The sequence below is a fragment of the Vulpes vulpes genome, chromosome 11 (genome assembly GCF_048418805.1).
Source record: "Vulpes vulpes isolate BD-2025 chromosome 11, VulVul3, whole genome shotgun sequence".
NCBI classification, from domain to species: domain Eukaryota; kingdom Metazoa; phylum Chordata; class Mammalia; order Carnivora; family Canidae; genus Vulpes; species Vulpes vulpes.
The window spans coordinates 12,154,506-12,180,148 of record NC_132790.1 but is presented as its reverse complement, the minus strand read 5'-3'; the positions used below and the strand labels follow the sequence as shown (position 1 = coordinate 12,180,148).

General features: G+C 40.8%; 1 protein-coding gene across 4 annotated transcripts; it reads right to left on the bottom strand.

Moving 5' to 3' along the window:
• CYP2R1 (cytochrome P450 family 2 subfamily R member 1) lies at window positions 1-25,643 on the bottom strand. 4 transcript variants are annotated; one of them, XM_072725585.1, is made up of 6 exons: window positions 25,363-25,497; window positions 20,007-20,142; window positions 8,568-8,709; window positions 3,849-4,481; window positions 2,962-3,291; window positions 1-2,162 (listed from the first exon to the last, which is right to left on the bottom strand). In XM_072725585.1, the coding sequence occupies exons 3-6, from the start codon at window positions 8,587-8,589 to the stop codon at window positions 1,987-1,989; spliced, it is 1,161 nt and encodes a 386-aa protein (XP_072581686.1). In that variant the 5' UTR covers window positions 8,590-8,709; window positions 20,007-20,142; window positions 25,363-25,497; the 3' UTR covers window positions 1-1,986. The 4 variants fall into 4 exon arrangements, with proteins under 4 accessions (XP_072581686.1, XP_025863990.1, XP_072581687.1 ...); XM_026008205.2 differs by lacking the exon at window positions 20,007-20,142 and having other exon boundaries at window positions 25,363-25,643; XM_072725586.1 differs by lacking the exon at window positions 8,568-8,709.

Below are 25,643 nucleotides of genomic sequence, written 5' to 3'. Positions count from 1 at the left end.
TAGTTTTATTTATTTATTTATTTATTTATTTATTTATTTATTTATTTATTTATTAAAAAGACATAGTTTTAAAAAATGGGCACATAACTTAGGACACAAAGAATAGTTTGGGGAGAATACCTGAAAAGCTCCCTAACTTCCCCAGAAACAACCCAAGCTCACTGTCTCAACAAGGAGGCAAAGCACATGTACTTCCATGAGTCAGTCTTAAGATTAAAGCTGATACCATCTGGGAGGCTAAACTGAGAAATGCAAACAGACATTTATTTGATTATACATGGAACATGTAGGTCATACCTACCCTAAAACTGCCAAAATACCACCAAATTTCTCCTTTATTAGTTATGTAAATTTGTCCAGGACTTTTTCCTCTTGCAACCACAAATTCTCAATATATCAGAGAAGCAAAGACTCCTAATTCATCACATAGAAACTTGAAAATATTCAACAGATAAGGTTATTAAGGTTAAATTCATATTCTTAATAGAAGTTGTTATTATGTGCATTTGCTTTAAGGCTACAACTATTCATGAGCTGCTTACAAGAGTAGAAACTCTTGATGTACAACCTTGGAAGAAATCATGTTAAAAAAAACTGTAAGTGGGTGAATAATATACATACCAGTTTGATAGGACAGTCATAGTTCACACTTATTTTCCTGGCATCATTACTACTAGACACTCATCTTTCTCAGGTGTCCCAACATATACATTTACTCTGGCTCTAAAGCATGTTTTTTTTTTTTTTTATTTGTATAGTGTTATCTTCAGAAAAATAACAGCAATCCATGGAAATGCCTGGAGAGCTCTAAAAGGTAAAACAATTCCATCTTTAAAACCTGAGATTGGGGGATGCCTGGGTGGCTCAACGGTTGAGCACTTGCCTTTGGCTCAGGGTATGATCCTGGAGTCCCAGGATCGAGTCCCACATCAGACTTCCTGCAAGGAGCCTGCTTCTCCCTCTGTGTTTCTCATGAATAAATCAATAAAAATCTTTAAAAGAAAAAAAAAGACCTGAGATTGGTTAAGAAAAAAGCGGTACTAGGAAAAATGTCTCTGCCCATAAAGAATTAATAATCACTTTTAGGAGGTCATTTTTATTAAAATTACATTCTTCTAATTTCCTTTTACTGAACTGGTGCTATGGGAATGAATATTCAGGGGTCAGGGACCTTCATTTGTAAGAACAATGTAATTATTTTTTTTAAAGATTTTATTTATTTATTAATGAGAAACAGGGAGAGAGAGAGAGAGGCAGAGACACAGGCAAGAGGGAGAGGCAGGCTCCATGCAGGGAACCCAACGCAGGACTCGATCCTGGGTCCCAGGATCAGGCCCTGGGCTGACGGGGGCACTAAACCGCTGAGCCACCCAGGCTGCCCAAGAACAATGTAATTCTTATGAAAACATCACAGGGAGCAAGATTTGAAAGCACTGGCAGGTTCTAAAATACATAGATATTTCTTCTATTATCTGCCACTGTGTCTAAAATACCTCTGTACTCCAAATTCATTTATTTATTTAGGTTCTAATTTCTTTATTCTTCTATTAAAGTTGACTCCCTACCATACTATCCATTAATGATACCTGATCAGAAGGGAAATGCCACTGGAATTTGGAAGCAAACCCCCCAGGAAAGGAGCAAGATGGAGTCAAGAAAGGAAGAGGTTACCTGGTGCTCAAGAAGAGGGTGAAAAGTCGGGCTCTGCCAAGGGCATCCACGGCCCTTCTTACTTAAGCAAAACCTGTCATTTGCACCTTTGTTTTCCTCCACAGATAATCCCACCTTAGGAGCCATGAAAGCTTGGAAAAAAACATAGCTAATGCTTATTATTACTTTAGTAATGCTTTCAAAGACATGCCCGTGTTCATTTGGCTGTATCATGCTGTGATTTCTGCCCAAACACATACACTGATTAGTAGATAAACAAGGTTCAGGGATAAAAGGCAACCAGATAGCCTTTTCCCACAAAACATCCATGTACTTTCAGCGTCTTTCTGCACAGATGAGGTAGGGCTGGGGTTGCAATGTCATGCCTAATCGGGGCTTCAGATCTGGAACCAGCCCATGGGGGAAATGCAAGTGAAACCGCTGGAGCAATGCTGTGAAAAACAGGAACATCTCCATCCGAGCCAGCTGCTCTCCAAGGCAATGTCTTTTCCCTAAACAAAAAAGAACAGCATGATTTTTTAGAATCCATAATATTTACTAAAATTCATATCTAGTATATGGATACCATTCACTAAGTCTGTTATTTAAAGAAAGAGGCAGTTATGTTTATTAAAAATAACAGCTGGCACTTCAGTCCCTAGAGCCCATTTCTTTGCCTTCTCTTGTCAGATCATGGACTTCTGTAAGCTTATTAATCCCCTTCTGCACTTCCCTTGCACTTTGCAACACAGCCCAAGATATGCCATGAAAGATCAAATTTCAGGTATGCCATTTTGTTCTATAGATCCATGAGAAGTTCGTTTCAATTCAAATGCCTAAATGTGAACCCTTCCCCAATGAAAGAAGAGCTTCTAATCCATCTTCCATTGGTCTTGTGGTCTGTGTACTTTTTTACAGCAAATGCAATAATTTTAGAGATGAGGTACACTGAAGAAGAAGCCAAGAGAGCTTTGTTTCAATTTCACTTCAAATTATGTCATTTCCTCCCCTGGGTCTCAGTTTCTACCTGTTCCTACTGACTTCTAGCCCTTCAAGTTTTGATCCAAACCCAAATCCACAAGCAAAAAAGTTTCAGAAGAAGCCACAGCTTCTCAACAATTTCTAAGTATTGAGTACAAACAGGTGTTAATGACCTCTAATTAAACCAATCTCTCCTGTAAGATTCAATGCTGTATTTTCAGAGTTGGAGTCTTTAATTCTACAACAGAATGTTTCAGATTAAGATGTTATACATGATCAATCATCATTATGCTCTGTCCTAAAGTTGTGTCCTTGTGAAAGTTTTCTTACCTAGGGAAAAAGGAACCAAAGCCTCCTTCTTGGCAAAATATCCACTGCTGTCCAGAAATCGCTCAGGATAGAATATTTCTGGGTTTCTCCAGTACTTTTCATCAAAATGTACAGAATAAAGATTTGTAATTACTGTTGTGCCTTTAGGAATGGAATAACCACGTACAACTGCATCTTCAGAGGTTGCATGGAAAATTCCTAATGGCACTATATTACAGAATCTTAAAACTTCATGCAAGACTGCCTCAGTATAAGGCATTTTGCATTTGTCATCCCAAGAGAGCTTCCCAGTGGGTCCCATAATTAAATCGATCTCTTTCTGAACTTGTCCTGTTAGAGAAAAAGTGTTCAAGTTATTATGCAATTCTTAGAATTACATCCAAAGTAATTTCCCTTTGGATAACCTATAATAAGTCAACAAGGTACGGGTACCAGATTCAGATTTTTCATTATCTGGGAGTTCTTTTTAAACATAGGCCATATATTGTGTGCCACCAGAAACCAAAGTAACTCTGTTGTGAAAAACACACGAAAAGTAGTAAAAATAATTGTAATAACATCACTCTCAGCAAGGGAAATAGTGAAACATAAAACTTGGATTAAAGAAAACAAAACAGAGTTCAGGTCCCAGCTCTGCCACTTCCAGTGGCTGAGATTGGGCAAGTCAGCCATTTAGCTGGAGAAAACGGGCATAATGAGACCCATCTCTGACGTTTTTACATGACTGGAGGTAACATATGTGAAACTCTTTATAACTATGAAATATTTTTCTTCTTGGCTAGCACAGCATAAATTCCTAAATAAAATGCTTTGTACATACCCAAAGACTCTAAAACATGTGTAAGTCCTAAATGTAGGGACAGCCCTGACATCAAGAGGATCCTCACCTTGTATATTAGGATAAAGGGCCATGAAAAGAATTGCCCACCGAAGCACATTGGTTGTAGTTTCAGTTCCAGCAATGATGAGTTCACCCACGGAAAAAATGAGGTTTTCTTTGGAGAAAGTACATGATGGGTCATTTTTACCTTGATCCATCTCATTTAAGTAAGCATCAACAAAATGCTGGGGTGACTGAGGCTTTCTGTTGATGGAAGCTTTTTCAATAAGCCTGGAGAGAAAATCATAGACTACAGCTGCATTTCTAAACAGCTGTTGATGTTTTCCAAAAGGTATGATACCAATCCATGGAAAGGCATTATACAGGAAGACTGAGGCACTGGCTGCTAGTTCCACATTTTCACTAAATAACTCAATCATGTGCTGAAAATCCGTGTCTTCATAAGTAAAGCGTTCTCCAAAAATGATCAGATTGGTTATGTTTGAAACAGCATTTGTTATTAATTGTTTAAGGTCAAAAGGTCTACCTTTGTATGTTTCAATAGCATCAATAAAAAAATTGGTTTCTTCTAAGATTTTAGATTCAAAAGACTTTTGGCCATATCCAAAACAGCGAAAGCTATTTACAGCTAATTTTCTGTGATCAACCCATCCTCGGCCATATCTGGAATTGAGTAAGCCTGGAAAAAAAAAAAAAAAAAGTCTTAAAAAAAGCTTTATCATTCCTACATTTCCTGTTTCTAACACCTTGAAAATGCTATGGAGTAAAAAAAGATGGTTAGCCATTCTTTTCCAAATTATCTTTCTATAACTCTAAAACTAGACCTAGTGGTTAAGCCTTGTTCTTTGCTACTCATTAGCCACAGAATACTGTCAACAGATAAAGCTTGTCTACTTTTTATGTGGGGACAGGCAGAAAAGACCTGTAATTCTTCCAGCACAAGAAACTGAACAGTCTTATATAATTTTACCTATTACTATAAGACTCATCTACAAAAGACAAAATTATTTCATGTTCTATGGGTAAATTTTATATTGGACTAAAGCAAACTGAAAATCATGCTTGTAGGATTAAAAATTTTCTGTGTTTTTTTTAATTTTATTTTCTGTGTTTCTGTTTCTAGATTTTAGAATACAGATTTTTCTCCTATTAAAAGCAAATGTTCCCTAACAAGATGACTATGGAAAAGGCTAATAAGGAAGCCTGAAAGGAGGTGTCAATGTGGTGGAAATATTCAAGCCAAAAGGAGGATACTATGGATTGAGTGTTTGTGTCCCCACAAAATTCATATGTTGAAGCCTAATCCCCAAAGTGATGGTATTAAATTAGGAAGTGGGGCCTTTGAGGTGGTAATTAGGTCATGAGGGTAGAGCTTCATGAGCTAGACTGGTGCCCGTAATAAGAAACACAGGAGATGACTATTCTCAGCTATGTGAGGATACAAGAAGAAGGCCAAGAAGTTGGAATCAATGGAGAAAGTACCAGACACCAGATCTCCTGGCCCCTTGATCTTGATTTTCCAACTTCCAGATCTGTGAGAATAAATGATTGTTGTTTAAGGCACTAAGTCTATGGTATTTTTACTAAAGCAGCCCAAATGAAGACAGAGGGCAAATATGAAACTCAAAACTTCTCATGTTGATATTGTTGCCATAAAATTTCAGAGTCTCCACAGTATACTATGTATGCTCTTCTGATGTCGAATATATTCCTTTTAAATTAATTATCAAGATGCACCCTTATGTTTATTTTATTTTTTAAAGATTTTATTTATCTATTCACGAGAGACATAGAAAGGCAGAGACAGAGAAAGAGGGAGGAGAAGCAGGCTCCATGCAGAGAGCCCGATGCGGTACTCCATCCCAGGACTCTGGGATCACGCCCTGAGCCAAAGGCAGACGCCAACCACTGAGCCACCCAGGCACCCTCACCCTTATGTTTATTGCAGAATTATTTACAATAGCCAAGATATGGAAGCAACCCAAGTGTTCATTGATAGACAAATGGGTAAAGAAGATGTGGAAGATATATATATATGTATATATATATGTATATATATATACACACACACACACACACACACAAAATGGAATAGAGAACTCAGCCCTAATAGAATGAAATCTTGCCATTTGCAAAAGCATGGATGGATCTAAAGAATATAACTTTCAGTGGAATAAGTCAGAGAAAAACAAATACCATATGATTTTACTCATATGTGGAATTTAAGAAACAAAACAAAGAAAAAAGAGACAATCAATAAAACAGACTCTAAAATATAGAGAACAAACTGGTAGTCAGCAGAGGGGAGGTATGCGGGGAGATGAGTGAAATAGGTGAAGGAGATTAAGAGTACCCTTATCATGATGAGCACTGAGTAATGTATGGAGTTGTTGAATCATTACATTGTATATCCGAAACTAATAGGACACTGTAGTTTAATTATACTTGAATTAAGAAAGAGATTTGCAAAAACTTAAAAAGAAACAAATTACCTATTAAGGGAAAAACAGGGTCACCTGGGTGGCTCAGTCGGTTAAGCATCCGACCCTTGATTTCGGCTCAGGTCATGATCTCAAGGTCATGAGATTGAGCCCTGTCATCAGGCTCTGCACTCAGTGTGGAGTCTGCTTAAGATTCTCTCTCCCTTTCCCTCTTCTCCTCTCTGTCATGCTTTCTCTCTAAATCAATCTTTTTTTTTAAAGAGAAAAACAACATCCTTAGCACATATATATATAATATGTACTTTACTCAAAACTTCACTCACAATTGGTACATACATGTACCTATGATAAAAAATGTCACGTTCTCTTGTGTACACAAGGTACCTATAAAATTTACATTTCAGCAACTTTTGTGTAACAGTTTTTAAATTTGGAGCTTATAAAAAAATAAATAAATTTGGAGCTTATGATAAAGCTAACCATACATAAGGGGGTCTTTGGTGCTATGCAGCCATCTTATGTTCCTATAGTCCATTGTCTTTTCTATACTCCCAGATGACCATTCAACAAATACTCAATACGTATTTATGGAACACTTACTGTGTTCCAGGAAGCATTCTAAGTGTCACAGATATATCAGTAAACAAAAGAGGCAAAGATCCCTATTCTCTTGGACCTTACATGCTAGGGAGAAGAGACAAACAAATAAATTATACAGCCAGGAAGGAAACATAGGGTAGTCAGGGAAAATCTCACTGAGAAAGTGACATAAGTAAAGATATAGGACAGGAGAGTGAGTCTAGCAGATATTCAGGAAAGATTCCTGCTGTACAGGGAAAAGCTAGTGCAAAGGCACTGGGATGACAGCAAGCCCTAGAGCAATGTATGTATGTTGGATACATGTACAAGAGGGTACAGAGGAGCCTTGTGATAACTCTATGCTGGCCAAACATGGGCTGAGCCCACCTATAGGGCAACTTTTACCCAAAGAGTGAGCTAATAGTGGCTATGATTTCTCAGTTGCAAGTTCAGTGCATAAGTATTTACAATAACACAAAATTTTCTACTTCTTTTTCTCTTACTGTTTTTTTGAAAATACCAAATGCTTACTTTATGATAAAAATAGTTGAAACTACAAAACTGTAGCTTTGAAAAATATATAGTATATACTTTATCCCAAGTATTACTCTGATAACATCATCTTTCATTTTCACCATTTCTTTAAAGGTTTTCTATTATAATTGTGGTATAATTTCTTCTTTGGCCTAATTATTATTAAGAAGAGTAAGAGGTTGGAAATTTTTGTTTTATTTATTTTATTGTTTCCAAGTATCATTATACTCTAGCCTGAGAATTTGTCCTTTAAAACTGGTGTTTTCTTTGCACTAGTCAGTTTGCTTTGTGATTTAATAAATGGTTAATTTTATTTTCCTTTCAATATCTTTATTTTTAGTCTATGGAAACCAAATTTTGTCACATTTTTCTTTGAAAATAAGTGTGTAGCTCTCATTAGAGAGTTTTGGACACCATTATTGTAAGATTCTTACACTATTAAGTATTAAAACCACTACATCTGATTTCAACACTCTAGTTTGGGCTTTCTGCTCACCAATTCTGTTAACCTTCAGCCTTTCTCCTTTTTTTTTTTTTTTTTTTTTAAGATTTTATTTATTTATTCATGAGGGAGACAGAGAGAGGCAGAGACATAGGCAGAGGGAGAAGCAGGCTCCATGCAGGGAGCCCAATGTGGGACTCGATTCCAGGACTCCAGGATCACGCCCTGGGCTGAGGGCAGGTGTCAAACCCCTGAGCCACCCGGGCTGCCCTCTGTTGCTATAGCTTTTGGTATCTTTGGATAAAACCATCTGTGTTCTAGCATATGTCATACTGGTTAGTAGTTAAGAAAGTCTTCTTCACATTCTATTTTGATAGTGAAAATGTCATCAAGTACTCAAGACTAGCTTTGAAAACCACTTTTGATTCAAGTGTGCATGATCATGTATGTGTTCTCCTAGCTTGCTTCACAAAACTTGCAGGTATTATTAAATGCTAATTCTTTAAAATATTATTTACAATATTTATAAGACAGAATTACAACAGCAGAATTAGCAAGTACTGGTCTAAAATATGAGTGTAATGTAGCCTGAAAGGTCTTCAAATATTAAGTTCTGTAATCTAAATTAATTAATTCTTTCCTGCTAATCAGTACAATAGAACCTAAACTCTATATACTAAAATTACATAAAATAAGGAGTGTAATTTATAATAGCAAATAAATAAAATAGTAAATCACTATTTCACTAAATAGTTGAAAATAAACATACCTCCCATTTTTGTCATCTTCATGAATAAAGGAAGGCATGGTCTGTCTGCAAAAATCTCACTTTGATGAACAAGGCATTCCTTTACTACATCATAGCCATTTAAAACCACAGCTGATATACCTCCAAGATCTAAACTGAAGATCTTTGAGAAGAAAAAAAAAATGTAAATGACAAAACAGAAATATTAACTATGGAAATCCAAATGTGCTAATCCCGGTTCTCCCATTATTTGTTACTTCCCTGAAAATGTAAGGATTTATTCTGTAACTGACAATGTTTTGAGTGCCTTCTCTCCACAAGGCATAGCAAACACTACAATTTCATGACCTAGTCAGTGCCTGAAGACATAATCTTATAAATGGTATAAGGAAGACAGTACTGGGCTCATGAGGCTTGGGTTCTAGTTTAAGCTTTGTCATTAAACAAAGAGAGGACCCTGGACAGAACCTTTAACCTTTTTGGGCTTCAGGGCTGCCCCAGAAAATATGATACTTGATTCAGATGCTCCTTTAAGATTCATTCCAACTCAATGCCTTCAGTAAGATCTAGGAATCTCTTTTTATTTCCAAGATAAATGAGGAAGCAGCACAATTATTTCCAGGCTTATATAGGGAGGGGATTGCCTGAGAAAGAACTTTGATGTATAAACATATTACAACTAGCCTCATTTGTATTTGGGTCTCTGAATTCCAAGTTAACAAAGAGGGTACCAAAGGGAATCTGACTTTGGAGAAAAGGCACTTACCACATAGGCACAGGTGGGTGCCCTCAGCTAAGGGAAAGGCAAGACAGAATGAATATCCATCCTATGCCTGTGCTTCATTCACCTCAGGTTCACTTACAACAGAACACCTCCTGTAGTCTACTCTAGCTAGTCCAAAATAAGAGGCTAATGCAGTGAGAGAACTATCAGTGGTGTGCAAAGATTGCTTATCTTCATCCTGTCAGGGCTTGGCTGAGAGCTAATTTTTAGGGCCAAAATACTGAATCAAGCCTCATTCTGTGCAAATAAGTAGAGCAAATTTAACCATTTATACTACTTTAGAGGGAAAAAAAAAACAACCCAACAACAAATAGGTTTAATGAAGAACAGAAGTTCAGCAGTAGTAATTACAGGAAAAAATGTGATGAAGACCTCCAAGTAGTAGCAGAAGCAACCAACTGAACAATGGAGGCTTTGGCACAGGTTTGGCTCTGCCAACCGAGCAGCAGGAACCCCTAGAACCTTGGGGAGGTAGCATCGACTGTGCGCGACAAGCAGTGGTAGTAGTCAAGAGCGGCAGTGGAAGAGTTTCAGTGCCAAGAGAATGGCTTCCAGCTGGCAAATGTGGGACTCTTTCAGTTCCCAAAGCAGCAATGAAATTGTTTTAAAGTCGAGCCCTAGAAGTGTAATTGTATCAGATATAAAGGGAAAACGCCTCCTTCTCGTGTGTCTCCTCTCATCTCAGTACTCTACTCTAAACTGACACCAGCTGTATGATTTTCCACCCCTCAGCAATTCTAGGATACCAGCTGGGTGTCCTAGAATTTAACTCAATTTTGACACTACCTACCTGGACATAGTTTCAGATCCCACAAGTTAAGGGCTCAGTCCCATAAGACTGCTCCCTATCTCTACTTCAGATGCCAATCACCAAGTTCGGGTTCTTCTGACCAACAGGCTATAAATCAGAGGTTCCCACGACCTCCTCCTTGGGTTCGATTAGTGGGCTAGAGTGGTTCATAGAACTCAGGAAAACATTTTACTTACTAGATTCACAGTTTATCATAGAAGGATATAACTCAGGAACAGCCATACAGAAGATATGCATAGGGAAGGTATGGGGAAAGGGGAACAAAGCTTCCATGCTCTCCCCAGGCATGCTATCTAGTCTCTGCTCACCTCCACCTGTTTACCAACATGGACACTCTCTGAACCCTGGAATTCAGGGATTGTTATGGAGCCTTTATTACCTAGGCATGTTTAATTATATCATGGGTCACTAGTGACTGATTCAAATTCCAGCCCCTCCCCCTCCCCCAGAGGTAGCAGGGGTATGATGGGAAGTTCCACCATCTAATCATGACTGGTTCTCCTGGCAATAAACTCCCACTTTAGAGATGCTCCAAAAATTATCTCATTAGCATAAACTCAGGTATAGTTGAAAGAGGCTTGTCATGAATTAAAAAAACACCTGTATCACTTTTAACACTTAGGAAATTCCAAGGACATTAGTATATTCCAGGAAAGAGACAAAGACCAAATATGGATTTCTTATTATAAATCACAGTATCAAAGCAGGAAGGGAAGGCATTAGTGAACAGGCACTTGTTCTGATGCAGGGGAAAAAAAAAAAAACAAAAAACAGACTGATGGTTTCACAAGGATGGTAGAAGAAGACCTTGGGGCTGCAAGCTGTGGTAATACGGATAGAGAACAAACAGGAGCATCATATTGCAGGGTAAAGCTGTCAGGTGTGGACACTATGGATTACAAAGACCATGGCTTGAGAAAGCTGTTACACAATCCACCTTTACTAAAAAATGTGGACCCCTATTTGAGAGTAAACCTGGGGAAATTATCATTTGACCTAGCATCTATTCTGGTATTATGCTGTTTTCAAGGACTTTCAGGAAGGTTTCATTCTTCGAGCTGTTGAGGACCTAAACTGCCTGTGTTGGCTCTGTTTTTCTTCCCAGCCCGACATCACTGCCTAGAGTGTTGATTGATTTTCAGAATGTAAACAGGAGATGGCTATTTCTTACCCTTCCATCCCTGACACTGATCCAAACCACCTTCATTTCTCCCATGTTATCACAATAGCCTCTCAACTTGTGTCTTGATAGGTGGTTCTCCACATGGCATACTCCTGCTACATGGCCTTTGTACGTGTTCTCTTGGCCTGGAATGTTCTTCCTCCAGTTTTGCCTAGTTTTGTCCTTGATTTCCTTTAAGCCTTTGTTCAAATGTCTTTGCAGTGAGGCCTGCTCTAACTCAGTTAAAATTCTATCCCTAACTTAACTGACTTCACACTCTGTACTTTGATGTACTGTATCGTTTACTTATTGTATTTATATTGTCCGTCTCCCCCACCACCACCTCAACCGCCAAGGGTATGTAAGCTATATGAGGACAGGGATTTTTACCACTGTTTGGTTTACTACCAAACAGGTATCTTCACACCTGGGACAGTGCCTAACAGATGCTGACAACCAGTAAGTATATGCTGAATTATTGAATAGTGGTGAAGACACACCTTTAAGTACACTATTTATACAACACCATAGGTGAAGGGCTAGTAACAGAGGGATGTGAAAAGTGCCATTGATGAAAACAACCAACTGCTTCCCACTTTTCAACCTTTGTGTGGGCTGTTTTCTCATTTTGAAATGCCTCCCTTGACTGTCATACTCTCCAAACTATACCAAGTCTTTAGGGAACATCCTCTATAAAGCCTTTCTTGGTGCATTCTCCTTCTCTCTCTCTCCTTTGAACCACCACAGCACAAGCTTAGATACTCCCATGGCACTCATTTAATACTACCTTGCACCGGAAGCCAGGAATACTCTTGTCTTCTGCTTGGTTGCTAAATTATAAACTCCACAGAATCAGTGATTTCATCTCTTTCATCTTCTGAACCTTCCATAAAATCACACCTAGTGCCTTGCATAAAGATCTAAATAAATACTTCCTGTATAAATAAATTAATAAGTTGCCAGATCCACTTGCCTTAAAGTAAAGGAATTGCTTTATTGTCCTTACAGGCATTACCTGAAAATAATCTGTAAAAAACACTTTTACTCCTTTTGCTAGCTAGGAAATGCTACTCAAAATTTGGATTCAGATTAAAGTCATTGCAGAAGCTTACACATTCAGAGTGAATCTCCAAGGAAATGATACTTCTTGATGTGGTATATTTCTATCTAAGATTACCTTTAAAATGAATGTATGAGCCCCAAGGTCTGGTTGTTTTCAAGAATTATAAAAAAAGAACTGAAGTCACAGACTTCATAAAAGTAAGTGACACTTAAAGTGACCGCCATTTCTCACAAGCAATTTTCAAGTCCAGGTTTTTCCTGTGAGCCTACATTTCCAGTGAAGAAGATAATAGAAAAATAAAATTCCATTTACTAATAAGCCCTATAAACAACTTTCTATAACCTTTCAGAAGTATAAGAGGTAACAGTCTCTTCCTACTTCCAAAAAAAAGTATAGTATTTTAACAACTTATACTAACTGTGAGACTTTAGCAGAATTGCAAAATACCTCAAAAGCAATGAGATACCTTTACTGCTTCCCAACTAAGATAAAGATCAAATGTTGCCAGGGAGAAGGGTCCAAAATGGAGATATAGAAAGACTTGGAACTCACCTCCTCCACTGACACACCAAATCTATACCTATTTATAAAGCAATTCTTCCTGAAGGAATGAGGGCTACCTGAACAGCTTCTATAGAACAAAAGATAGGCCACATAAAGAATGACAAGAGAAAATGGAGACTATGGTAACAAAGGGAACCCCACCCCCAGTGCTTGAACTGCAGTGGGGAGGGACAGCACTGAGGGACTGAGATGAGATTCACCTGCCTTGGTGCACAGGAAAAAAGCCATGGTTTAAAAGGGTAACTAGAATATATTGGGGTACCTGGGTGGCTCAATCAGTTGAGTTTTTTTTTTTTTTTTAAGATTTTATTTATTTGAGAGAAAGAGAGAGAGAGAGAGGGAGAGGGAGAGCAAGAGCGGGGTGGAGGGGCAGAGGGAAAGGGAGAAGCAGACTCTCTGCTGAGCACGGAGCCCTATGTGGGGCCTGATCCCAGGACCCTGGGATCACAACCTGAGATGAAGGCAGATAGGCAGATGGCAGAAGGCAGAAGGCAGATGCTAAACCGATTGACACCCAGGCACCCTGAGCACCCAACTCTTGATCTCAGCTTGGGTCTTGAGCTCAGGGTCATGAGTTCAAGTCCCATGTTGGGCTTCACAGTGGGTGTGGAGCCTATTTAAAAAAAAGAAAAGAAAAGAAAAGAAAAAAGGGCAGAGTGCCTGGGTGGCTCAGTTGGTTAAGTGTCTGCCTTTAGCTGGGATCAAGCCCCACATCAAGCTCCCTGCTCAGTGGGGAGCCTGCTTCTTTCTCTCCTTCTGCGGCTCCCCTGCTTGTACTCTCTTGCTTTCTCTAATAAATAAATAATCTTAAAAAAAAGAAAGAGCAACTAGAATATAAAAAAGTTAGCCCTTAGAACCCTGCCAAAGGGCAGGGGAGCTACTGGAAGCTAGGAAGCCAGGACTGGCAAATGCATGGTTTACATATCTCTTCCACCATGACAGCACAGAAAGAAGCAGGGGGTAGGCACCAAAGCCACCTGCATCCTCAGTGCACTGGGCCCCTACCCCACACCAGTCCAAGCCATCCCGATCAGAAGGCCCCAGCACAGCACACACAATTCCAGCTGTCTCACCAATGTGACATGGGCAAAGCACCCTGGAATACTCCAGGCCCATACCACTTCAGTTCCAGATGACTTGCCAGGGTACCCCCAGTGTAGAGGGCCCAAGGAACTCCTAGCCGTTTGCCTTGCCTTGGCTTTAGTCACCCTGCCAGGGCACCCCCTGCTTAGAGGGCCCTGGGACCCCATGTCAATTTCAGCTCCAGACTCTGTGCCAGGGCATCCTCTGCTCGGAGTACACTGGGACTCCCCCTCTTGCACCTACTTTACCTTCAGCTATCCTGCCAGGGTACTCTCTGTGTGGAAAGCCCCAAGACCACTTGGTTTACAACCACTTCAGCTTAGGCTGTCTGCCAGGGCACCCTCTGTGTGAAGACCCCTGGATTACCCTGGTCCATGCCTACTTCAGCTCCAGCCATCCCACCAGAGGGGCTCCAGCAGAGTGTCCAGGACCTCTAGCCCACATAAGCCACAGCTCCAGCCAGTCAGTCAGTCACCAGGCACAGTCAACCAAGGAATGACCATACACAAGACTGCTAATGTTTAGAAGTACGAATTCATTTAATTCATAAAAACAAACACAGAAAGTCAAGCAAAATGAGAAGACAGGAGAATATGTTCCAAATGAAAGACTAAGACAAAATGTGAGAAAAGAACTAAAAAAAATGGAGATAACCAATCTACCTGATAGAGTTCAAAGCAGGTTTGATTTCTGGGGAAGGTGGTGAAATAGGAGGATCTCAAAATCTCCTTGTCCCATGGCTATACCTAGATAACACCCATATCAGAGTAAATAACCCAGACAACGACCCAAAGACTGCCAGAACAGACTCTCCACAGCTAAATGTAGAGAAAAGAGTCCACACTGAAAATGATAGGAAGGGTGACTTCATTAGGAAACCTGTCCCATGGGGACGGAGGGCCCCTGTAAGCACGGAGCAGATCCCACACTGGGCACCACAGATACGGGCCCCTGCACCAAGAAAAATCCAAAGAACATTTGGCTTTGAAAATAGAGAGACTTACTATCGTGAATTTTCACAATTAATGAGGCTTAATACCTGGAACTTTAAAAGGGGGGGGGGGGGTAAGCTCTTGGGAGAGCTGGAGGGTGATAGGAAACTGAATCCCCACCCTTAAAGAGATAGCATAATAAACAGCACTGCTGAGATACAGGTAGAAAGAGCAATTCGAAAAATGCCTAGGGGATATGGAAAGATTTATTTACTAATCTCAGAACCTATGCTGGAGGGGTAGGGACCATTAGGAAACTTCTCAAAAAACAAAAGAGCTAGCAGCCACCATTCTGCCTCTCACCTAAATAACACAGATGCCTGGGGGAACCAGTACAGTGGGAATACTCTGGACCTAGCCTGTGGAAAGCACACCCAGCCCTGTGCTCTTTTGGGACCCACTCCTCCAATCTGCCCTCAGCAGGAGTCCATCCAAATCAGCACCACAAGCCTGGCACTGTGCAAGCAGCCCTGTTGGGGGCCAGCAACACTCCAAAGGGGCTCCTGTCCGGGTGAGGGTAAGATAACTACACACCCCAGTTCCACTGTAGCCCCAGAGTGGGTGGCGGGGGAAGGAGGGGTGGTAGACATCAGGTCAGCTTGCAGCCCACACCCACCAATGAAAGTCTTTTAGGGAACAAAATAGGGAGGGCCCCCGGGAGTCTGGTGGGACCATGGCTCTGCCAAATACCTGGTCTGACCCAACTCAAGCCCATGGTAGAGGACTTTAACACTCCACTTACATCAATGGATAGATCATCTGAGCAGAAAATCAACAAAGAAACAATGGCTTTGAATGACACACTGGACCAAGTGGATCTGGCAGATATATTCAGAGCATTCCATCCTAAAACAGTGGAATTAAACTTTTCAAGTGCACATGGGACATTCTCCAGAATAGATCACATGTTAGGGCAAAAAAAAAGTTAAAAAATTGAAAAATTGAAATTATAACATGCATCTCTTCCAGCCACAATGCTAAGAAACCAACCACAAGAAAAAAATCTGGAAAGAACACAAATACTTGGAGGTTAAATAACATCCTACCAAACAATGAATGGGTCAAGCAGTAAATCAAAGAGGAAATAAAAAAATACATAGAGACCAATGAAAATGAAAACATAATGGGCCAAAATCTTTGGGATGCAGTAGAAGCTGTTCTAAGAGTGAAGATTATAACAATATAGACGTGCCTCAAGAAACAAGAAAAATCTCAACCTAACCTCATACTAAATGAGCTGGGAAGGGACGCCTGGGTGGCTCAGTGGTTGAGCCTTTGGCTCAGGGTGTGATCCCGGGGTCAAGAAACGAGTTCCACATCGGGCTCCCTGCAAGGAGCCTGCTTTCTCTGCTGTGTTCTCTGCCTCTCTCTCTCTCTGTCTCTCATGAATGAATGAATGAATGAATGAATAAATAAATAAATAAAATCTTAAAAAAAATTAAAACAGTGGAACAGATCAATGAACCAAGAGCTGGTTCTTCGAAAAGATCAACAAAATTGATAAACTTTTAGCTAGACTAATAAAGAAAAATGGAAAGGGCACCCAAATTAATCAAATCAGAAACAAAAGAGGTAATAACCCACTCCACAGAAATACAAAGGATTGTAAGAGACCACTAAGAAAAATTATATATTAACATATTGGACAACCTAGTTGAAATAGATTCCTAGAAGCCTACAATCTTCCAAAACTGAATCAGGAAGAAACAGCAAATCTGAACAGGCTGATTTCTAGTAATGACACTGAATGACTAATAAAAAACTCCCAACAAATAAGAAGATCTGATGGCTTCACAAGTGAATCCTACCAAATACTTAAGAGTTAATACTTAGTTTCCTTAAACTATTCCAAAAAAACAGAAGAGGGAAAGTTTCCAAATACATTTACAAGGCCAGCATTACCTTAATACTAACAAAAAAGACACTACAAACACTCACAGACACACACACACACAAAAATCCCAAACTATAGGCCAATATCCTTGATGAACAGAACCAGGAATTGTCAATAAAATATTAGTAAACAAAATTTAAAAATTAATTAAATTGATCATTCACTATGATCAAGTGGGATTTATTCTGGGGATGCAAGGCTGTTTCAATTTTTGAAAATCAATCCAAATGACACACCACATTAACAAAATGAAGGATTAAAATAACACAACCCGGGAAAGGGCGCAGGGTTTGAAAGATGGTGGACGACGTGGACCAGCAACAAACTACCAACACCGTAGAAGAGCCCCTGGATCTCATCAGGCTCAGCCTGGATGAGCGAATTTATGTGAAAATGAGAAATGACCGAGAGCTTCAAGGCAGATTACATGCATATGATCAGCATTTATTTTATTTTATTTTTTTAAATTTTTATTTATTTATGATAGTCACAGAGAGACAGAGAGAGAGGCAGAGACACAGGCAGAGGGAGAAGCAGGCTCCATGCACCGGGAGCCCGATGTGGGATTCGATCCCAGGTCTCCAGGATCGCGCCCTGGGCCAAAGGCAGGCGCCAAACCGCTGCGCCACCCAGGGATCCCTGATCAGCATTTAAATGTGATATTGGGAGATGTGGAAGAAACTGTGACTACTATAGAAATTGATGAAGAAACATATGAAGAGATCTATAAATCAACAAAACAGAATATTCTGATGCTTTTTGTCCGGGGAGATGGTGTTGTACTAGTTGCTCCTCCATTAAGAGTTGGCTGAAACAAAGAATTTATCGTGTATGGAATATAGGAGATTTTGTATGATTGCCTCTTTAAATGTAGAAGACATCCAAAAGAGAAACCTGCGTTCATTTTGATATTAAGAAATGACCAAGGATTCTTTCACTCCTGAAATGAGTTGATTTGCAGATAAACTCAGAAATTCTTAAGCTAAAGGGCATTTTAATTTTTTTCCAACTCAATAAATGTGATCACCAGGATGCAAAAAAAAAAAAAAAAAGACACAACCATTTCAATAAATGCAGAAAAAGCATTTGAAAAAAAAAATTCAACATCTATTCACAATGAAAACTCAAAACAAAGTGGGTTTAGAGGGAGTTCACCTCAACATAATACAGACCACGCATGACAAACCTATAGCCAACATCATACACAATGGTGAAAAATTAAGAGTTTTTCCTTTAAGATCAGGAACAAGACAAGGATGTCTGCTCTCACCACTTTTATTCAATATAGTACTGGAAGTCCTAGCCACAGTTTCACAGTACTGGAAAAAAATAATAAAAGGCACCAAAATTGATAAGGAAGAAGTAAAACTATTTGTAGATGACATTATACTATACATAGAAATCCCTAAAGACTCCACCAAAACACTCTTAGAAATAACAAACAAATGAGTCATAGATTACAAAGTCAACATACAGAAATTTACTCCACTGTCATAACTAATAACGAAGTAGCAAAAAAAAGAAATTAATAAAACAATTCCATTTATAATTGCACCAAAAATAATAAAATACCCAGGAATAAATTTAACCAAGGAGGTGAAAAGCCTACACTCTGAGATCTATAAAACACTTGATTAAAAAAAAATTGAAGATGACACAAATGGAAAGATATTCCATGCCCATGGATTGGAAGATCAGTATTGTTAAAATGTCCATACTGTCCAAAGCAATCTAAAGATTTAACATAATCCCCATCAAAATATACAGAGCATTTTTCATAGAACTAGAAATCCTAGAACAAACAATCCTAAAATTTGTATGGAATCACAAAAGATCCCAAACAGCCTAAGCAATCTTGAAGAAGAAAAAAAGTGGAGGTATTACAATCCCAGATTTCAAGATATAGTACAAAGATACAATAATCAAAATACTATGATCCTGGCACAAAAACAGACACATAGATTAATGGAACGGAAAAGACAGCCTAGAAATAAACCCAGGATTATACAGTTAATTAATCTACAACAGAGCAGGCAAAAATATGCAATGAAGAAAAGACAGCCTCTTCAACAAATGGTGCTGGCAACACTGGACCAATACATGCAAAGAATAAAACTGGACCACTTTCTCACACCATATACAAAAATAAACTCAGGGATCCCTGGGTGGTGCAGCGGTTTGGCGCCTGCCTTTGGCCCAGGGCGCGATCCTGGAGACCCAGGATCGAATCCCACGTCGGGCTCCCGGTGCATGGAGCCTGCTTCTCCCTCTGCCTGTGTCTCTGAGCCTCTCTCTCCCTCTGTGACTATCATAAATAAATAAAAATTAAAAAAAAAACAACTCATAATGGATTAAAGACCTAAATATAAGTCCTGAAACCATTAAAATACTAGAAGAGAATATAGGGAGTAATCTCCTGTTCATTTTCCTTAGCAATTTATTTAGATAGATTTCCTCAGGCAAAGGAAACAGAAGCAAAAAAAAAATATATATATATATATAATATATATAATAAATATGTATAAATATAAATATAAATATATATATATATATATAAAATAAGCTATTGGGATTACACCAAAAGAAAAACTTTTATACAGTAAAGAAAACCACTGAAAAAACAAAGCAAAACAAAATAAAAACTGAAAGGCAACTTACTGAATGGGAGAAGGTATCTGCAAATGATATAGCCAAAAAGGGTTTGATATACAAAATATATAAAGAAATTATATAATTCAACACCAGAAAATGCCAGTTAAAAATTAGCTGAGGGGCAGCCCCGGTGGCGCAGCGGTTTAGCGCCGCCTTCAGCCCAGGCGTGATCCTGGAGACCAGGGATCGAGTCCCACATCGGGCTTCCTGCATGGAGCCTGCTTCTCCCTCCGCCTGTGTCTCTGCCTCTCTCTTCACTCTCTGAATGAATGAATAAATAAAATCTTTAAAAATAAATAAATAAAAATAAATAAAAATAAAAATTAGCTGAGGACTTGACTAGGCATTTTTCCAAAGAAGACAAACACATGTCACAAACCATATGAAAAGATTATCAATATCACTAATCATCAGGGAAATGTACATCAAATATACGATGAGATATCACATTTTACCTGTCAGAATGGCTAGTATCTGGGATGCCTGGGTGGCTCTGTCGATTAAAAGTCCTGTCTCTTGATCTCAGTTTAGGTCTTGATTTCAAGGCTGTGAGTTCAAGCCCCAAGTTGAGCTCCACACTGGGCATGGAGCCTACATTAAATAAATAAATAAATAAATAAATAAATAAATAAATAAATAAATAAATAAATAAAATAAAGGATGGCTAGCATAAAAAAAAAAACCAACAAGAAATAACAAGTGCTGTCAAGGATGTGGAGAAAAGGGAACCCTTGCACAATGTTGGTGAGAATGTAAATTGGCACAGCCACTCCGAAACAGTATGGTTCATCAAAAAATTAAAATTAGTTATAGCATACAAGGTGCCTGGGTGGCTCAGATGTTTAAGTGTTGGACTTCTGGTTTTGGCTCAGGTTGTGATCTTAAGGTCTTGGGATGGAGTCTTGAGGCCAGCTCTGCACTCAGCAGGGAGTCTGCTTCCCCACTCCCTCTGCCCCTCCTCTCACCCATGTATGGATTCTCTCTCAAATAAATCTTAAGAGAAAAAACAACATACAATTCAGTAATTCTACTGTTATTTGTCCAAAGAAACTGAAAACACGATTTCAAAAAGATAGATGCACTGCTACATTTATTACAGCATTATTCACAATAGCCAAGATATGGGAGCAATCTAAATGTCCACCAATAAAAGAATGTATGAATAAGATGTGATATAATGAATACATATACAATGGATATATACTGGAGTATTACTCAGCTATAAAAAGATGAGATCTTGCCAACGGTGACAACATAAACAGACACAGAGGTTATTATGCTAAGTGAAATAAGTCCTACAGAAAAGACAATTACCATATAATTTCGCTTTTATGTAGAATCTAAAAACAAAACAAACAAAAGCAGAAACAGATTCATAAATACAGAAAACTGGAGGCAGCCAGAGGGGGACTGGGTGGATGGACAAAATGGATGAAGGCAAGTGGGAGATAAAAGTTTCTAGTTATGGGCAGCCCCTGTGGCGCAGCAGTTTAGCGCTGCCCTCAGCCCAGGGCGTGATCCTGGAGACCCGGGATTGAGTCCCATGTCAGGCTCCCCAGGGCGTGATCCTGGAGACCCGGGATCGAGTCCCATGTCAGGCTCCCTGCACGAAGCCTGCTTCTCCCTCTACCTGTGTCTCTGCCTCTCTCTCTCTCTCTCTCTGAATAAATAAAATAAAATCTTAAAAAAAAAAAAAAGTTTCCAGTTGTGGAACATGTAAATCAGGGAAATGAAAGATACAGCACAGGGAAATGTTACTGTGATAGCATTGTATGGTGGCAGGCCACCCTGCGGTGAGCCTAAAATAGTGCAGAGTTGTTAAATCACTGCTTTACACCTAAAACTAATGTAACATGTGCCTCAACTATACTTCAATTAAACAAAAGATCAAATGCTGTCAATGACTTAATTAAGATGTTAAGTGGTTTCAATATGCTAGGTGGTTTTCAGCTTAAGTGTAAGGCAGAGTCAGTCAAACAATTATCTACTCTTCAATGCATACATCCTTTTCATTTTTGCTCATCTTTCCTCTGTTTCTCCTGTACTTACTAGTACTACTGATTTTTCCACTTCCAGTAAAGAGTACTCTTTGTAAAGAACGACAATCACCTCAAATAGTTACAACAGCAATGCAAGTAATTACCGATACCAAATTCTTAAATCCATTGAATCAAAATGACAGTCTTATCATAATTTATAATCTATTTTGATAGGAGGGACGCCTGGGTGGCTCAGGGTTGAGCATCTGCCTTCAACCCAGGGCATGATCCTGGAATCCCAGGATCGAGTCCCACATCAGGTTCCCTGAATGAAGCCTGCATCTCCCTCTGCCTGTGTCTCTGGCCCCCCCCCCCCCCGTGTCTCTCATTAATAAATAAAAAAAATCTTTAAAAAAAAATCTATTTTGATAGGAAACTCAGATCACTTCCTTCTGGAAAAGAATGTTCCTTGTAAATACAGTGCTCCTATCAGTTCAAATATTTGTGTATGAAAAACAACTTCCTATTCAAGACAGCATTTCACATAATTGATTTAAAGATACTTTTTATGTTATAGGCCTAATAAATTGTTTCCAATTAATAACCAAGAACATTTGAGTAGCAGTTTGTTTCTAGTTATTATCATTACACATGAGGAAAAATTAACATTCAGAGAAAAATCGAGTTTTATCTGACAAAAGAGGACTCAACTTCTAATCTCATACTTCCACATTTTAGGATTTCTCTAGAATATCATGGTTCCAACATGCCAGAAGTCATACATGTTCAACGGAAATCATAGAAACACACTCAATTCCTGGAGAACTGGAAGGTTGACAATAAAATATAAGAATTATATACATTTGCTTTACCTAAGTTCACTTTCTGTTTAACGTCAACCATGAGACATGTGCAAAAACCCAGGATAATTCTTGTAAACTCTGGTTCAAATAAAGATTTAAGCCTCCACCTGAAATACCACAATTGCCAAACAGCAACGCTATCTTATTCCTTCAAAGCACTCACAATTTGTGGCCAATATTTAGATTTGCTCTCTCTCACTGGGCTCTAATTCCCTAAAATCAGGCAGTGTCTGCCTTCCTCATCTCATCCTCAGCACCTTGCAGGGCCTGGCTTGTGGCTGCACAGGAATGAATGGATTCAAAGCAAAACAGGTGAGCTTGGCCAGTGCCCTGGGAAGTCTGCCTCCATCTGAGGTCTGGACACCCTTGCAATCACACACTTCAGTACTGCACACCCCCTTCCTTCCCCCGCAGGGAGCAGCGGTGTGACTCTGTGCAAGTCCCTCAGCATTTCTGGGCTGTGCTTTCCATCTCTGCACAGTGGGAAATGATGGGGGAACACAGGACTGGCTGAGGACAAAGCACACTGACAAGTCCTTGAAACAGGGGAAGTGACATTCCTCTACAGACTCAACTGCTAGATGTTCATACTTTGCTAAGGGCAGAAGGCAATCTCAGCCTGACCCCCAGGATCCTGTAAGCCTACTTTAACATATACAAATTCCGTTAAAGAAACAGTCAACAAAACTAAAAGACAACCTTCAGAATGGGATATTTGCAAATGACATATCAGATAAAGGACTAGTATCCAAGATCTATAAAGAACTTATTAAACTCAACAGCAAAGAAACAATCCAATCATGAAATGGGCAAAAGACATGAACAGAAATTTCACTAAAGAAGACATAGACATGGCCAACAAGCACATGAGAAAATGCTCCGCATCACTTGCCATCAGGGAAATACAAATCCAAACCACAATGAGATACCACCTCACACCAGTGAGAATGGGGAAAATTAACAAGGCAGGAAACAACAAATGTTGGAGAGGATGTGGAGGAAGGGGAACCCTCTTACACTGTTGGTGGGAATGTGAACTGGTGCAGCCACTCTGGAAAACTGTGTGGAGGTTCCTCAAAGAGTTAAAAATAGACCTGCCCTATGACCCAGCAATTGCACTGCTGGGGATTTACCCCAAAGATACAGATGCAGTCAAACGCTAGAACACCTACACTCCGATGTTTATAGCAGCAATGTCCACAATAGCCAACTGTGGAAGGAGCCTCGGTGTCCATCGAAAGATGAATGGATAAAGAAGATGTGGTCATGAATATTCCTCAGCCATTAGAAACGACAAATACCCACCATTTGCTTCAATGTGGATGGAACTGGAGGGTATTATGCTGAGTGAAATAAGTCAATTGGAGAAGGACAAACATTATATGGTCTCATTCATTTGGGGGGATGTGAAAAGGAATAAAGGGGAAAGGAGAAAAAATGAGTGGGAAATATCAGAAAGGGAGACAGAACATGAGAGACTCCTAACTCTGGGAAACGAACAAGGGGTGGTGGAAGGGGAGGTGGTTGAGGGGTAAGGGTGACTGGGTGATGGGCACTGAGGGGGGCACTTGATGGGATGAGCACTGGGTGTTATTCTATATGTTGGCAAACTGAAAAAAAAGAATTTTCCCTTTGGGCAGCCCGGGTGGCTCAGTGGCCGAGCATCTGCCTGCAGCCCAGGGCATGACCCTGGAGACCTGGGATGAGTCTGAAGTCCGGCTATCCGCATGGAGCTTACTTCTCCCTCTGCCTGTGTCTCTGCCTCTCTTTCTGTATCTCCCATGAATAAATAAAAATCAAAAAAAAAAAAAAAAAAAAGGAATTTTCCCTTTATCTCTAAACCCCCAAGATACATGTTGGCAATCATCCTCCAAGCACATGGCCCACTGAAAGACATTTGAAGGGTCTCAGGACTCAGGGTTTATCAGACATAATAGGTGGCCTTTTCCCAACAATAGCTAGCCCCCTCCAGGTCCTGGAAACCTTGCTTCCAAAATTCCTTGGAGAGTACCTCCCCTCAAAGCCTCCCAGCTCCCAGGTATATAATCAGCCACACCTCACAGGCCTGGAGCAGTAGCAATTCCTGCCCACGGGTCCTGTCCCTGTGCTTTAATAAAACCACCATTCTGCACCAAAGGGGTCTCAAGAATTCTTTCTTGGTGGTGGGCTCCGGGCCTCACCCCACCCAACCTCACCTATATACCAAAACCTCACCAGGAAAGACTGCAAGTAGCAGGTCGGCGGGTCGGCGGTGAGAGGACAGGTGAGCCTCACAGTCCGCGTCGGCCACGAGGACGCTCCCGACCCCAGGCCGCCCCTGGTCCCTGCGCGGTGGGGCTCCGCACCCGTATTTAGTCCCTAACTCCTTCGTTCTTCCATGACTATTTCCCAGAGCCCCTCCCGGCCAGGCCCTCCACCTGCGCTTTCTGTTCCCTCCAGTAGACGCCTAGACGAGCCATCCTTAGATGCAAACATTTAGGAATGTCCCATTAAACGTTAATCTGGACCTAGGGTTTGGATGCCTCATTTTCGCCAGAAGCGACAGGTAGATCCGCACACACGTCTACCTCTCACGGGCTGACAAAAAAAAAAGGGGGGGGGGGGGGAGGCAAATAAACCCAACACTGCGCCTGCGCGGAGCACAGCCTGGGCGCTCTCGGAGCGGCGGGTCCCACGGCGCAGGCGCAGCACCTCGGCGCCCTCAGCAGCCCGGAGGGTCCCGCGGGATAGCGCTAGGCGGCGGCAGCGGGCGGCCCTGCGGGGCGGGGCTTCCCCGGCGGGGCGCGGCCTCCGGCAGGTCTACACCCGCCCCCGCCCCGACTCGGGAAGCCGGTTTCCCTCCAAGTCGCTAGAACGCCGGAAGGGGCGTCCCGACGGCTCGGGCCCGGCGGCGGCCGCGCAGCCCACCCCGGAGGAAGGCCCGGGGCCCCCCGCCCGCAGCCCGCATCCCGCAGCCCGCCGGGCTGTACCTCGCCGTACACCCGGCTCTGCTTTCTCATGTAGACGTGGGCGAGCTCGCCCGAGGCCGCCAGCGAGTAGATGTTGCCGATAAATGGCAGCCCCGACGGCCCGGGGGGGAAGCCGGCCGGCCGCCTCTGCTTCAGCAGCTGGCGGACCCCCAGCACGAAGAGCAGCAGAAAGAGCGCGGCTCCGAGCCCCGCGGCGCACGCCTCAGCGCCCGGGGGGCCCCGCATGGCAGGGCCGCGGGCCGGGGCCGCCAACCCCGCCGCCGAGCAGCGCGCTCGCCCCA

Excerpts from the sequence above, each read along its gene's own strand:
- CYP2R1 (XM_026008205.2), bottom strand. The coding sequence starts at position 25,587 with ATGCGGGGCCCCCCGGGCGCTGAGGCGTGCGCCGCGGGGCTCGGAGCC. Across the intron at positions 4,482-8,567 it reads GAAGATGACAAAAATGGGAG|GCTTACTCAATTCCAGATAT; the intron begins GTATGTTTATTT and ends TTTTTTTTCCAG. Across the intron at positions 2,163-2,961 it reads TTTGGTTCCTTTTTCCCTAG|GGAAAAGACATTGCCTTGGA; the intron begins GTAAGAAAACTT and ends TTTTTTGTTTAG.